Source organism: Microcaecilia unicolor, chromosome 3 (genome assembly GCF_901765095.1).
Source record: "Microcaecilia unicolor chromosome 3, aMicUni1.1, whole genome shotgun sequence".
Classification (NCBI taxonomy): domain Eukaryota; kingdom Metazoa; phylum Chordata; class Amphibia; order Gymnophiona; family Siphonopidae; genus Microcaecilia; species Microcaecilia unicolor.
Window position 1 is genome coordinate 233082168 of NC_044033.1, and position 12115 is coordinate 233094282.

Consider the following 12115-nt stretch of genomic DNA (forward strand, 5'->3'; position numbering starts at 1 on the left):
CCCTCTCTTTTGTTATATCCAACTCATATAATCATCAACATAAAAACCCTTGACAAAGCGTTCAGCGAAACAGGAGCCTGTCAGGGTTCGGAGAGCGTGTAGAACGGACAGATAAGTGGGTTTATTGCCTCCACTGTTAATGCTCCATTGTCGGTCATTTTTATAGCTAGATATGTAATATACAAAATAAAAAATAAAATTATATATATATATATATATATATATATATATACACACAACACACACACACACATACATATAGTTGTTAACCATACAAAGAGTCAATTATTCGGTAGGAGGGGGGTTTTATGTCGATGATTATATGAGTCACATAGGGGCATCGCTCGCATTTTTGAGTGCTGTTTAAAATAGATAAGTCCCGGTGACAGTATGAGGCTTTTTCTCCCCCTTACACTAAATTACAAGTGAACTACTAGTTTACTTTTTCTTGTTATTGAGTTGAATATCTGTTAGTAGAGTACAGTCTTGTGGAATTGAATTAAGTTGCCACATACTCCAGCAGCGAGTCCCAGAACTTAACTATTAGTTGACTGAAAAAAATATTTCCTCCTATTTGCTTTAAAATTATTTCTATATAATTTTGTTGAATGTCCAGTGGTCTTTGTACTTTTGAAAAAGTAAAAAATTGACTTACTTCTACTCATTCTACACCACTCAGGATTTTATAGACTGCAATCATATCCCCACCTCAGAAAAATAGAAAATATAGCAGATAAAGACCACAGGCCCATCCATGCCATCTATTCTCCCTATCACCTCCTATAAAATAATTGGGGTATGTCTCTCTCCTTCCTCCACCCCATGGTATCTAGCATTCTTCTCCTCACCTCTACCTTGCAAGGTGTTGATTTCCTTACCTCCCTCCCCTGGGGCGGCGACACTGCAATCTGCGTAACTAAATGGCATTGAGCTGGCCAGCACGGCGCCTTGACTATCTGCTCAGAAGCTGGAAGGCCTTAAGCATGTGCAGTTGCTCAAAGTCCCACGCCAGGTGGCTGTGCAATATTCAGCACTTAACCGGCTAAGGGGCACCGCATAAAGACAGGACTGACTTTTATCTGATCCTATTTATTGTTTAAAAAGCTTGATGTACCACTGAAAATTTCACAAGAAATAACAGCAGTACAATCCAAAAATATTAAAATCTAAAAGAAACAGAACTCCAATATAATAGTAAAGCACATTCATACAATAGTTAAAAAAAGGAACAAAAGAATATAAAAAAAAACAATCATCCACTTCACACTTAACCAGCCAAATGCTGGCTTCACCCTTTGAACACCCCCAAAATAGTCAGTTTTGAGTCTGGCACTAAGTGGTCATTTTCAGTGGCACTAACTGGTTAAGTGCCGCTGAAAATGACCAGTTAGCCAGCCACAAGCTGTTTCTGGCCAGTTAGATCACTTTGAGTATCGACACCTTATCTTTTTAAAGATATAAGGTTTATGTTGATTTGTTCCCCTTAACAACTTATGCAGGGTCCAGCAAGCAAAATTACTATGGGCCCAGACCTATCTACTGAAGCATTCCTTGCCTCCATTGACTATGTTGCTCCTCCTTACTATTAGCATTAATTAGCTTTACCTAACTCCCTTGCCCAAATTCTATATGAAATGGACCATAACCTATCTTAGGATTTAATTCTAATCTTCTTTCATTTCTGTAGCTTCCTATATTTATTTGTGAATTGTGAACCATTGAGATGGAAACCTGATCATTGGTATATCACAACAAATGAACACAAACATGAAGGAAATCAACACCTCACAGAGGTGGCACCTGTGGCTCCTCCCATTCCAATGTATATGCAACATGGCCACGTTTCACCTAACACCTGAATCACAAATATATACAGTATGACGTACATTTGAGTCACTCTAATTGAATATCTATGATATCTCTCAATAGGATTAGCTTTCTAACCTTTCTGCCAATGAGCAAGCTTTTCAATAACAGAAACAGCTCAATTATATATATATATTCAATATATATAAATGGCGAGTGTCATACTCACTCGCAAATGCGCAGTAGAGACCCTCTCTGCCCCGCCCCCATGTCAATACGTGATGACAAGGACGGAACAGAGAGGGTCTCTACTGCGCATTTGCGAGGGACACTGCCGTCGCTAACGCTCCCCCCACCCGGAGTCGCCGCCGCCACCCACCTTCCACCCGGTCGGGCCCTCGCTCCGCTATTGAAACAGCGAGGGCACGCAGCACACAGCTCTGCTGAGCTGCCGTCGGCCTTCCTTCTTCTTCTCTGCCTGTGTCCCGCCCTCGACGACATTATGTCACATGAGGGCGGGACACAGGCAGAGAAGAAGGAAGGCCACGGCAGCTCAGCAGTAGAGCTGTGTGCTGCATGCCCTCGCTGTTTCAATAGCGGAGCGAGGGCCCGACCGGGTGGAAGGTGGGTGGCGACGGCTCCGGGGGGGGGGGGGAAACGAACTCGGAGGGGGAGCGGCAGCGGCGAACTCGCCGGCGGGGTGGAGGGCCTTTCAACCCCCCCTCTCCTATACTAGCCCGTTTTTACTGGCTGAACGGCTAATATATATATATATATATATATATATATATTACAATTGTTGTGTACTTTGTTCTGTAGTTAGAATTTATATACATCGTAAGGGAAAATTAGGTTCTTACCTTGGTAATTTTCTTTCCTTTAGTCATAGCAGATGAAGCCATTACGTATGGGTTATGTCCATCAACCAGCAGGGGAGATAGAGAGCACTCAAACTTTCACAGTGCCCTCTTGTCCAGCTAGCTCCACTGCCTCTTCAGTATTTGAAGCTTCCAAAGCAGTATGGCAAACCGCAATGGGAATCACAAGAGCTTTCCTCACAGCGAACGATGGCCCATCACAAGGGCATGAACTCATAAAGGAGGGAATGCACATCCTCCTGGAGGGAATAAACTCATTCTCCTTATTGTATAAGTGGAGGGGAACACCCGCGCCTCCTGGAGGGAATCACACATCCTCCCAACACACTGGAGGGAATGAACTCATCCTCCTATTTATAGAACTGGAGGGGAACACACGCGCCTCCTGGAGAGAATCAACACATCCTCCAAAAAAAAAAAAAAAAAAAAAAAAAAACATGCTGGAGGGAATGAACACATCCTCCTAAATTTAAACTGAACATGAATCCTGAAGATTGTTTTCCAACTTTCTCCCAAGGAAGGAACTTCAGGAAATTAGAACAGAACCTGAAAAACAGATTCACAGCATACAGACAATCATACAGGGAGGGCTCATGGCTTCATCTGCTATGACTAAAGGAAAGAAAATTACCAAGGTAAGAACCTAATTTTCCCTTCCTTGTCATCAAGCAGATGAAGCCATTACGTATGGGATGTAACAAAGCAATCCCTAGATAGGGTGGGAACAAGCCACACCACGCGCTAGCACTTGTGCACCAAAACGCGCATCCCTCCTGGCAGCCACATCCAGCCTGTAATGTCGGGCAAAGGAGAGCTTAGAAGCCCATGTTGCTGCACTGCATATCTCTAGAAGAGAGAGTGCTCCAGTTTCAGCCCAAGAGGAAGAAATCGCTCTAGTAGAATGTGCTTTAAAGGCTACAGGCGGAACCCTGCCGGCCAGCAGATAAGCTGAAAAGATAGCTTCTTTGAGCCAGCGGGCAATAGTGGCTTTAGACGCTGGAGACCCTCTGCGAGAACCGGATAGCAAAACAAACAGATGATCAGAAGTCCTGAAAGAGTTAGTAACTCGCAGATACTGCAGCAGAGTCCTGCGCACATCCAAAAGGTGCTGCTGCCCAAAAGATTCTGGAAACTCTTCCTCTGAAAAAGAGGGCAAGAAAATAGGCTGGTTTAGGTGAAAGGCTGACACCACCTTAGGCATAAAGGAAGGCACGGTCCGAACCGCGACTCCGGACTCTGAAAATTGCAGAAATGGGTCTCTACAGGACAGCGCCTGGAGCTCTGACACCCGTCTCGCCGAGGTAATGGCCACCAGAAAAACGGCCTTCAGTGTCAAATCTTTCTCCGATGCTCGCCGAAGCGGCTCAAAAGGAGATGCCTGCAGGGTTTTCAAAACTAGCCCCAGGTTCCAAGCTGGACAGGGTGCTCGCACTGGAGGTCGGAGCCGAAGCACCCTTCTAAGAAACCGTGCCACATCTGGGTGAGCAGCCAAAGACACGCCTTCCACCTTACCACGAAGGGAGGCCAACGCTGCCATCTGCACCCGCAGGGAATTATAGGCCAAGCCTTTTTGTACACCTTCCTGCAAAAAGTCCAGAATCGGCGAGACAGGAGCCCGCATTGGAGCAATGGCTCTGGAAGCACACCAAGACTCAAACAGGCACCAAATCCTGGCATAAGCCATGGAAGTGGACCGCTTGCGGGCTTGCAGGAGAGTGGAAATAACTTTATTGGAATAACCTTTATCCCTCAATTGCGCCCTCTCAATAGCCATGCCGTAAGACCAAAGCGGCTGGCGTCCTCCATGGCTACCGGTCCCTGAGTCAACAGGTTCGGTACCAGAGGTAACGGCAGAGGAACCTCCAGGAGCATCTGTCGGAGGTCTGCATACCAAGGTCTCCTTGGCCAATCCGTGGCGATGAGGACCACTTCTCCTGGGTGCAGCCGAATCCGCAAGAGCAGGCGCCCTATCAAGGGCCATGGGGGAAACACATAAAGTAGACCCGGAGGCCAGGGTTGAGCCAAGGCATCCAACCCCGCCGAGCGAGGATCTCTCCGTCTGCTAAAGAAGCACGGGACTTTGGTATTGGCACTTGTCGCCATTAGATCCATCACGGGCTTGCTCCATTTGGCACAGATCTGCAGGAAAACTTCGTCTGCCAGATTCCATTCTGCTGGATCGATCTGATGCCTGCTCAGATAATCGGCCTGCACATTGCTCTGACCTGCAATATGAGCTGCCGACAGACACTGAAGATGCAGCTTGGCCCAGTGGCAAATCAGTTCGGCCTGCGCGGCTAGTGCTCTGCACCTTGTTCCGCCTTGTCGATTTATATAGGCCACCGTTGTAGTGTTGTCCGACATCACTCTGACAGCCAATCCTTCCAGGGTCACTTGAAAGGCCAGAAGCGCCTGAAACACCGCTTTCAACTCTAGGCGGTTGATGGACCACTCCGACTCCTCGGGTGTCCATAGACCCTGGGCATGCTTCCCCTTGCAGTGTGCGCCCCAGCCCTTCAGGCTGGCATCTGTTACCACCAGGCACCAAACGGGGAGCGTCAGCGGCATTCCTCGCCGCAGCATGCTGTCCGAGAGCCACCACTCCATGCTGAGTCGGGCCGCAGGGAGCCAAGTAAGTCTGCATTGGTAATCCTGAGAAAAAGGAGACCATCTCCGGAGTAGGGAATACTGTAGAGGTCTCAGGTGCGCTCTCGCCCAGGGTACCACTTCCATCGTGGCTGTCATCGATCCCAGCAGCTGGACAATGTCCCAAGCTCACGGGCGGGGCATCCTCAGGAGCAGACGGACCTGATTCTGAAGCTTGCACCGCCTTAGCTCGGGTAGGAACACATAGCCCGAGACTGTGTCGAACCTGGCCCCCAAAAACTCTAGAGATTGTGAAGGGGACAGGTGACTTTTGGCCATATTGACGACCCAGCCTAGAGATTGCAATACTGAGACCACTCTGGCTGTAGCTTGTAAGCTCTCTGTTGCAGAGTCTGCTCTGATGAGCCAGTCGTCTAGGTACGGGTGAACCCTGATACCTTCTCACCTGAGAAAAGCAGCTACTACCACCATTACCTTCGAAAAGGTTTGGGGAGCTGTGGCGAGGCCAAAAGGCAAGGCCCTGAACTGGAAATGTTTTCCCAACACCGCAAACCTCAGAAACTTCTGGTGCGGGGGCCAAATCGGTATGTGCAAGTAAGCTTCTTTCAGGTCTAGAGACGTGAGAAACTCTCCTGGCTGTACTGCCGCAATGACGGAGCGCAGGGATTCCATGTGGAAATGCCGCACTCTCAGGGACTTGTTCACTTCTTTTAAGTCCAGAATAGGGCGAAAGGACCCACCTTTTCGCGGCACCACAAAGTAGATGGCGTATCGGCCGCAGCCTTGCTCGGCGGGAGGCACCGGGGTCACTGCCCCTAACTGAATCAAACCTTGTAAAGTCTCCTCCACCGCCGCCCGTTTGACGGCAGAACCGCATCGGGACTCCACAAACACGTCTCTTACTGGGGCGTTGAATTCTATTCTGTATCCATCTCTGATCAGGTCCAGAACCCACTGATCTGAGGAATCTTGGCCCACTCCTCGACAAAGAGGGAAAGCCGTCCTCCGATGACAGGCATCGAGGAGAGGGCCGGCGCACCATCATTGAGAGGGTCGCCCCTGAACTCCTGGTCTTGAGCCACCGGCTGCGGAACGCTTGTCCGAGCGAAAGGAGTTCCTCTGCTGACCACGGGCACGTGAAGTGAACCCAGCAGAACGCCCCGGGCGGTACCTTCTAACTTCACGGAAGCGAGGTCTGTACGAGGAGTGGACCGCCTGGCCCTTAGAGGAAGGCCTCTGCCTATCTTCGGGCAAGCGCTGGGGTTTTGGATCACCCAGGCCTTTCACAATTTTCTCCAACTCCTCACCAAGTAGGAGAAGTCCTTGAAAAGGCAACTTCACCAACCTTTGCTTAGAGGCCATGTCCACTGCCCAGTGTCGTAGCCACAGACGACGGCGAGCCGCCACTGCTACTGCCATTTGTTTAGCCGAAGCTCTGACAAGGTCATAAAGGGCATCAGCCAGAAAGGACAAGGCCACCTCCATCCGCGGAGCCACATCCAAGAAGGGCTCCGCTCCATCTCCGGGCTGAGCCACTGCCTGTTGCAGCCAAGCTAGGCAGGCTCTAACAGCATAACAGCTGCATGCAGACGCCCGAACAGTGAGACCTGCAATTTCAAAGGACCGTTTCAATGCTGTTTCCAGCCTACGGTCTTGAGCATCCTTCAGGGCAACACCTCCTTCAACAGGGAGGGTAGTTCTCTTTGTCACCGCAGTGACTAGGGCATCCACTGTAGGCATTTGAAAACAAGCCATATGCCCCTCACGCAGAGGGTATAACTGCCCCATAGCCCTGGAAACTCTCAAAGGTCCCTCGGGGTCAGCCCACTGAGCCAAAACAAGCTCTAGGATGGAGTCATGCAAAGGGAAGGCCCGAGCAGCTTTCCTGGTACTAGCCATCCTGGGATTACCCGAGGAGGCCATGCCACTGTCAGGATCTTCAATCGAGAGGGCCTGCAGGGTATCTGAAATAAGGGCTGGCAGCTCATCACGGTGGAAAATCTTCACCGCGGAGGGATCATCCAAATCCTGTGGTAAATCCGCACCTGATTCTGGATCCTCAGACCAAGAACGTCTGTCAGAGTTCTCCGAATCCTCACACCCCGACCACGGGGGGGAAAAAGGTGCACCACAATCTGAAGGGGAATTAACCCTTCTGCGCTTATCTTTAGGCCAAGCATCCGGGAAAAAAGCCTCACTGGGCAGTCCCAGGCCAGAATCCATCGGGGGGGCAATCAGAGGAGCCTCAGACGACCCTTGAGGAAGGGCTCTTTTCATCATGTATGCTTTATGCAGCAAAAGCACAAAATCCGTGGAGAAAATCTCACCCTGGGCACCCAAATCCTGTCCGGTGCTAGCCACTCCTGAAATAACCTCATCTCGAGGTGCCCCACCCGGCTCAGGTCTCTCCGTGTCCACAGAGGCCGCGCCATGTGGTGTAAGCAAAATGGCACCCGCTGCCAGCTCAGAGCGGGAAGAAACATCGCTTGCCATGCTCGGGCCGGCTCCTACGCCAGAACAGCACGATTTACAGAGCCTTGCTGCTGATTTGCGCTTGCCACAAGTGGAACAGCGCTTTATATTGTCCGCAGCCATCGCCGAAAAATGGCGGTAAAATCCAAGATGGCGGTTTCGCGCCAAAATCGCCCCGATCGCGGGCCCACCCCGGAGGAGTTGGAAAACACTCTTACCTCAAAGGATCTAGTGTACAACTACGATCCTGCTGAAAATCAGGTCAAAAACCTCTGTTCCAGCGTCTCTGCGTTTAAAAAAAGCGACGCGATTTTTTTTTTTTTTAAAGCTGTGAGAAAAGCAGAGGTATTGAAGACTCCGGAGGCTCAGATGAGTGGGAAAGGCAGGGAAAGGGCGAACCTATATGCCTGCATCCACTGTTGGTGGGTAAGGACAGGGAAAGCAAGGCAATATGTCCACATCCACAGAGGTATGGGTAAGGCAGGGAAAGGGCTAACCTATGTGCCTTTAAAGTGAGGCTGCTATAGCCTCCAACACCCCGGTTAACAACTGGCAAGCCAGGAACCACCTCCCGGCAGATTTTTCTGGAGCTCGAACAAGCTGCAGCCACCCTGCTAGGGGAGATAGAGAATACTGAAGAGGCAGTGGAGCTAGCAGGCCAAGAGGGCACTGTGAAAGTTTGAGTGCTCTCTATCTCCCCTGCTGGTTGATGGACATAACCCATACGTAATGGCTTCATCTGCTTGATGACAAGGAATCTGCCTTTATTTTAAGTAGAATGATTAAACCATAACCATATTACCACCACTGATTCCTGATCCACCCCTCACTCCAAGATGACCCCAAACTTCCAACTGCCACTCCACCATAACACATCCCACTCCCCCACCCCCAAACAAATTGCTCTGGTGTCTAGTGCAGTGGTTCTCAACCTCTTATTTCAGGGCACACTTTCAAGCTCAAAAGTCCTTACATGAGCTATTTCCTCTCTGCTGAGATATAATATTCATTGAGACTTGAGTCAAAGATACATCATATTGTATATATCCCTGATACAGGCACTGGCTAAAACACAGCTACTATGGGTTTTAATTAATTTTAGAAATATAAGTTACTGAAGGACCCGTCTTTATTATCAAATTAACTGATATTTATCTGTTCATCCATTTATTTTTCTGTTTTTGGCTAGTCTCCCCATAAAAGTGTGGGCAAAAGGGTTGCCTCTTCCTTGTTTTTTGGCCCTTCTCTTGGCAGCAGGAATCCCAAAAGACCTTTCCACAACAGCAATACATAAAAGTGTTTCCTTGAATATTAAGTGTATTCCTACCTTGTTCCGATGGAGTGATACCAATTCTGCAGAGCCATTGTTTGGCATTGGCACTACTTTAGCCAAGGTGGCTTTGGAGGGATCAAGTTCCTGAAAAAAAAATGATGTACACAATGAATCCACAGTACAAACAAGCACTGGATTCTGGCCCTGCATGATTACCATTTCCTGTACTTCAAGTTGTATGGAGGACTGAAAGCTCTCAGGGATACCGCTATCAGTATCTTTATCTGTATCTGTACTAAGGACACAAGTTTTCAGGAACACTTATTAGGGTATGAGAAATCCTTACAGGACTTAAATGCCAGGGACAAAGTACACTACTACCCACCCCCACCCCCCCCCTAAAAAATAATAATTTTCAGGATGCTGGGTAGCAGGAATGCATTTCTTCCCTAGGGAATGTGAACTTTGAGAACTTTCCATTTCCAAGCACGCAACCCTTCCCCTCTCCCCCCACACTTATTATCTCTCCCTAAGACACAAGATGAAATGTTGACTGCAGGGGAAAAAATCCACTCTATTCAGACAAGTGAATTTTTCAGACCCTTACTATTATTGCCTTTATCTTTGTGGGGTCGATGCAGAAAGCTCTGTGTTAGAGCCACTGAGCACATCGCTTTCAATGCAAGCTTTCCGCAAATATTCGATGCATGAAGTGAAATTCAGAAGTTGAGTTTTTGCCAGGTACTTGTGACCTGAATTGGCCACTGTTGGAAACAGGATACTGGGCTAGAGGGACGTAAGTACATAAGTAATGCCATACTGGGAAAAGACCAAAGGTCCATCGAGCCCAGCATCCTGTCCCCGACAGCGGCCAATTCAGGTCAAAGGCACCTGGCTACCCAAACGTACAAACATTTTTATACAAGTTATTCCCGAAATTGGGGATTTTTCCCAAGTCCATTTAGTAGCGGTCTATAGACTTGTCCTTTAGGAAACTGTCCAACCCCTTTTTAAACTCTGTCAAGCTAACCGCCTTCACTACATTCTCCGGCAATGAATTCCACAGTTTAATTACACGTTGGGTGAAGAAAACATTTCTCCTATTTGTTTTAAATTTACTACACTGTAGTTTCATCACATGCCCCCTAGTCCTAGTATTTTTGGAAAGCGTGAACAGATGCTTCACATCCACCTGTTCCACTCCACTCATTTTATATACCTCTATCATGTCTCCCCTCAGCCGTCTCTTCTCCAAGCTGAAAAGCCCTAGCCTCCTTAGTCTTTCTTCATAGGGAAATAGTCCCATCCCCGCTATCATTTTTGTCGCCCTTCGCTGCACCTTTTCCTGTTCTACTATAGGGTCATTCCATGCCAAGTGGTCTAAACCTTTCCACCATCATGTCTCCAATTTTGTTCAAATTTTATCTGTTGCGTGAGTCAGGTGTTAAACAAAGTTTCCCAAAATTTGAGGTCTCTAAACTGCAATAGTTGCAGATCTAGACCCCCTTTTCTGAAAGGTTGTCAGTCCATGAGCGCGAGACATTGACCAAAATGCCATTTTTGGGGTCTAATAAAATCCAAACACATTTATAAGAATGGCTAAAAAATTCAAATCCTGTACAGTTTTTGATGCTAATTCTGATGAAATACATTTTAACATTATGGATGCAAAATCCAGTCAAACAAGTTGACTCAAAGTGTGCATCAAAAGTGGTTGCGACTCATCGGAACATATTTGGACCAATATTCGGACCGCAACAACTTCCATGCAAACAAAGATACGGACTTGAAATTTTGAACAAGCATTATGCTTGTGCTGGACATAATACTGCCAGATTTGCAACTAACCGGCATCACCGCCCTGCAGGATCTCTTCAAAATTGGCACTGTCAGCGCAAATGGTAAAATGTACCAAAGTTCAAAGCCAATTATTAAAAAAGAGTCTGCCTGAATCAGCTTGTGAACAGTATCATCTGAAAGAGAAAAATGTGCTCTACAACACTGATATGTTTTTGTTTTGCAATGCCACCATTAAGTAGCCATTTACTCAGGTCAAAGGATGTTATATTTTGTGTGCGCGTTTTTGCTTGTACATCTTTGTTCCTGAAATTCTAACAGGCACACAGTCTTTCTTCCCTGGACAAAGTCTACTGAATTCATCATCTTCAAAAAAAATCTTGTACTTTCTGAACTTCAGATGAGAGCTTCTTTCCTTGGCGATTTGCTGGAACAGCTAAAATACCTTGCTCAGCCTTCAGTTTTCTGGCTTGCTTCTCGGAACTAAGGTCAATATTTGAATCGTTTCCTTATGATTTGATACTTTAAATTTTTCTTTCAAATCTTCTATAAGATTAGAGGTCTGCACAATTATTACATCCTGGCCCACTTTTACGTGGTTGTTCGTGGTAATTGATCCCCACAGCAGCAGCAATTTGGTTTCCAATTAAACTTTGTGCTTCAGAAATCTTTCTTTTTGCGTAGCTTGGCTTATCTCTGTCACTTAGTTGTCTCCTTTTCAGTGGTGAAGCACCAATAAATGATAAACTTTTGTTGATGGATGGTTCAGTTTCATCCATTGTGAAATCTTGTTCAGATTGGGATGATGATGATGCTGATGGTTGTAGCTTTTTATTTAGTGTCGACTTGCAGGCAAGGCAAGGCAAAGCTTCTGACCTGGTTTTATATTTATCACTTCTTTTTTATTTAGCTCACGAAGTTTGGCAGCTGTTTCAATATCAATCACTAAGTCCAGCTCTTACATTATGATTCTTCTTCTTGAATGGATTGAAACATTTCTTTTGCACTGATTGATATTCACTTAAGAAAAAGGATTCATGGTGAAAGCAAATGACGGAATCTTCATCAAGTTTTGCTTCTGAACGCATAAGCAGCAATTTCTGGTCACATTCTGTGAAATCCCCAAAAGGTTTGAATCCTGCCTTCTTAGCATAGAAGATTACGTGGCACTTTGATGTACCAGCATTTTTCCCAATTGAAGGCGCCAAGGATTCTTCATTTTTCTTGTCTTCTGACATCTATAATTAAATGGTACAACAGATGATAAACACACATTTTAAAA

The 12115-nt window shown here is 46.9% G+C and overlaps 1 protein-coding gene across 1 annotated transcript in view; it reads right to left on the reverse strand.

The window, feature by feature from the left end:
• The window catches only part of ATP13A1 (ATPase 13A1), a 343318-nt gene that overhangs the window by 312138 nt on the left and 19065 nt on the right, over nt 1–12115 (reverse strand). The window contains exon 2 of the mRNA XM_030197562.1: nt 9091–9180. Coding sequence (XP_030053422.1) covers nt 9091–9180 — 90 coding nt within the window. The remainder of the gene's footprint in view (nt 1–9090; nt 9181–12115) is intronic.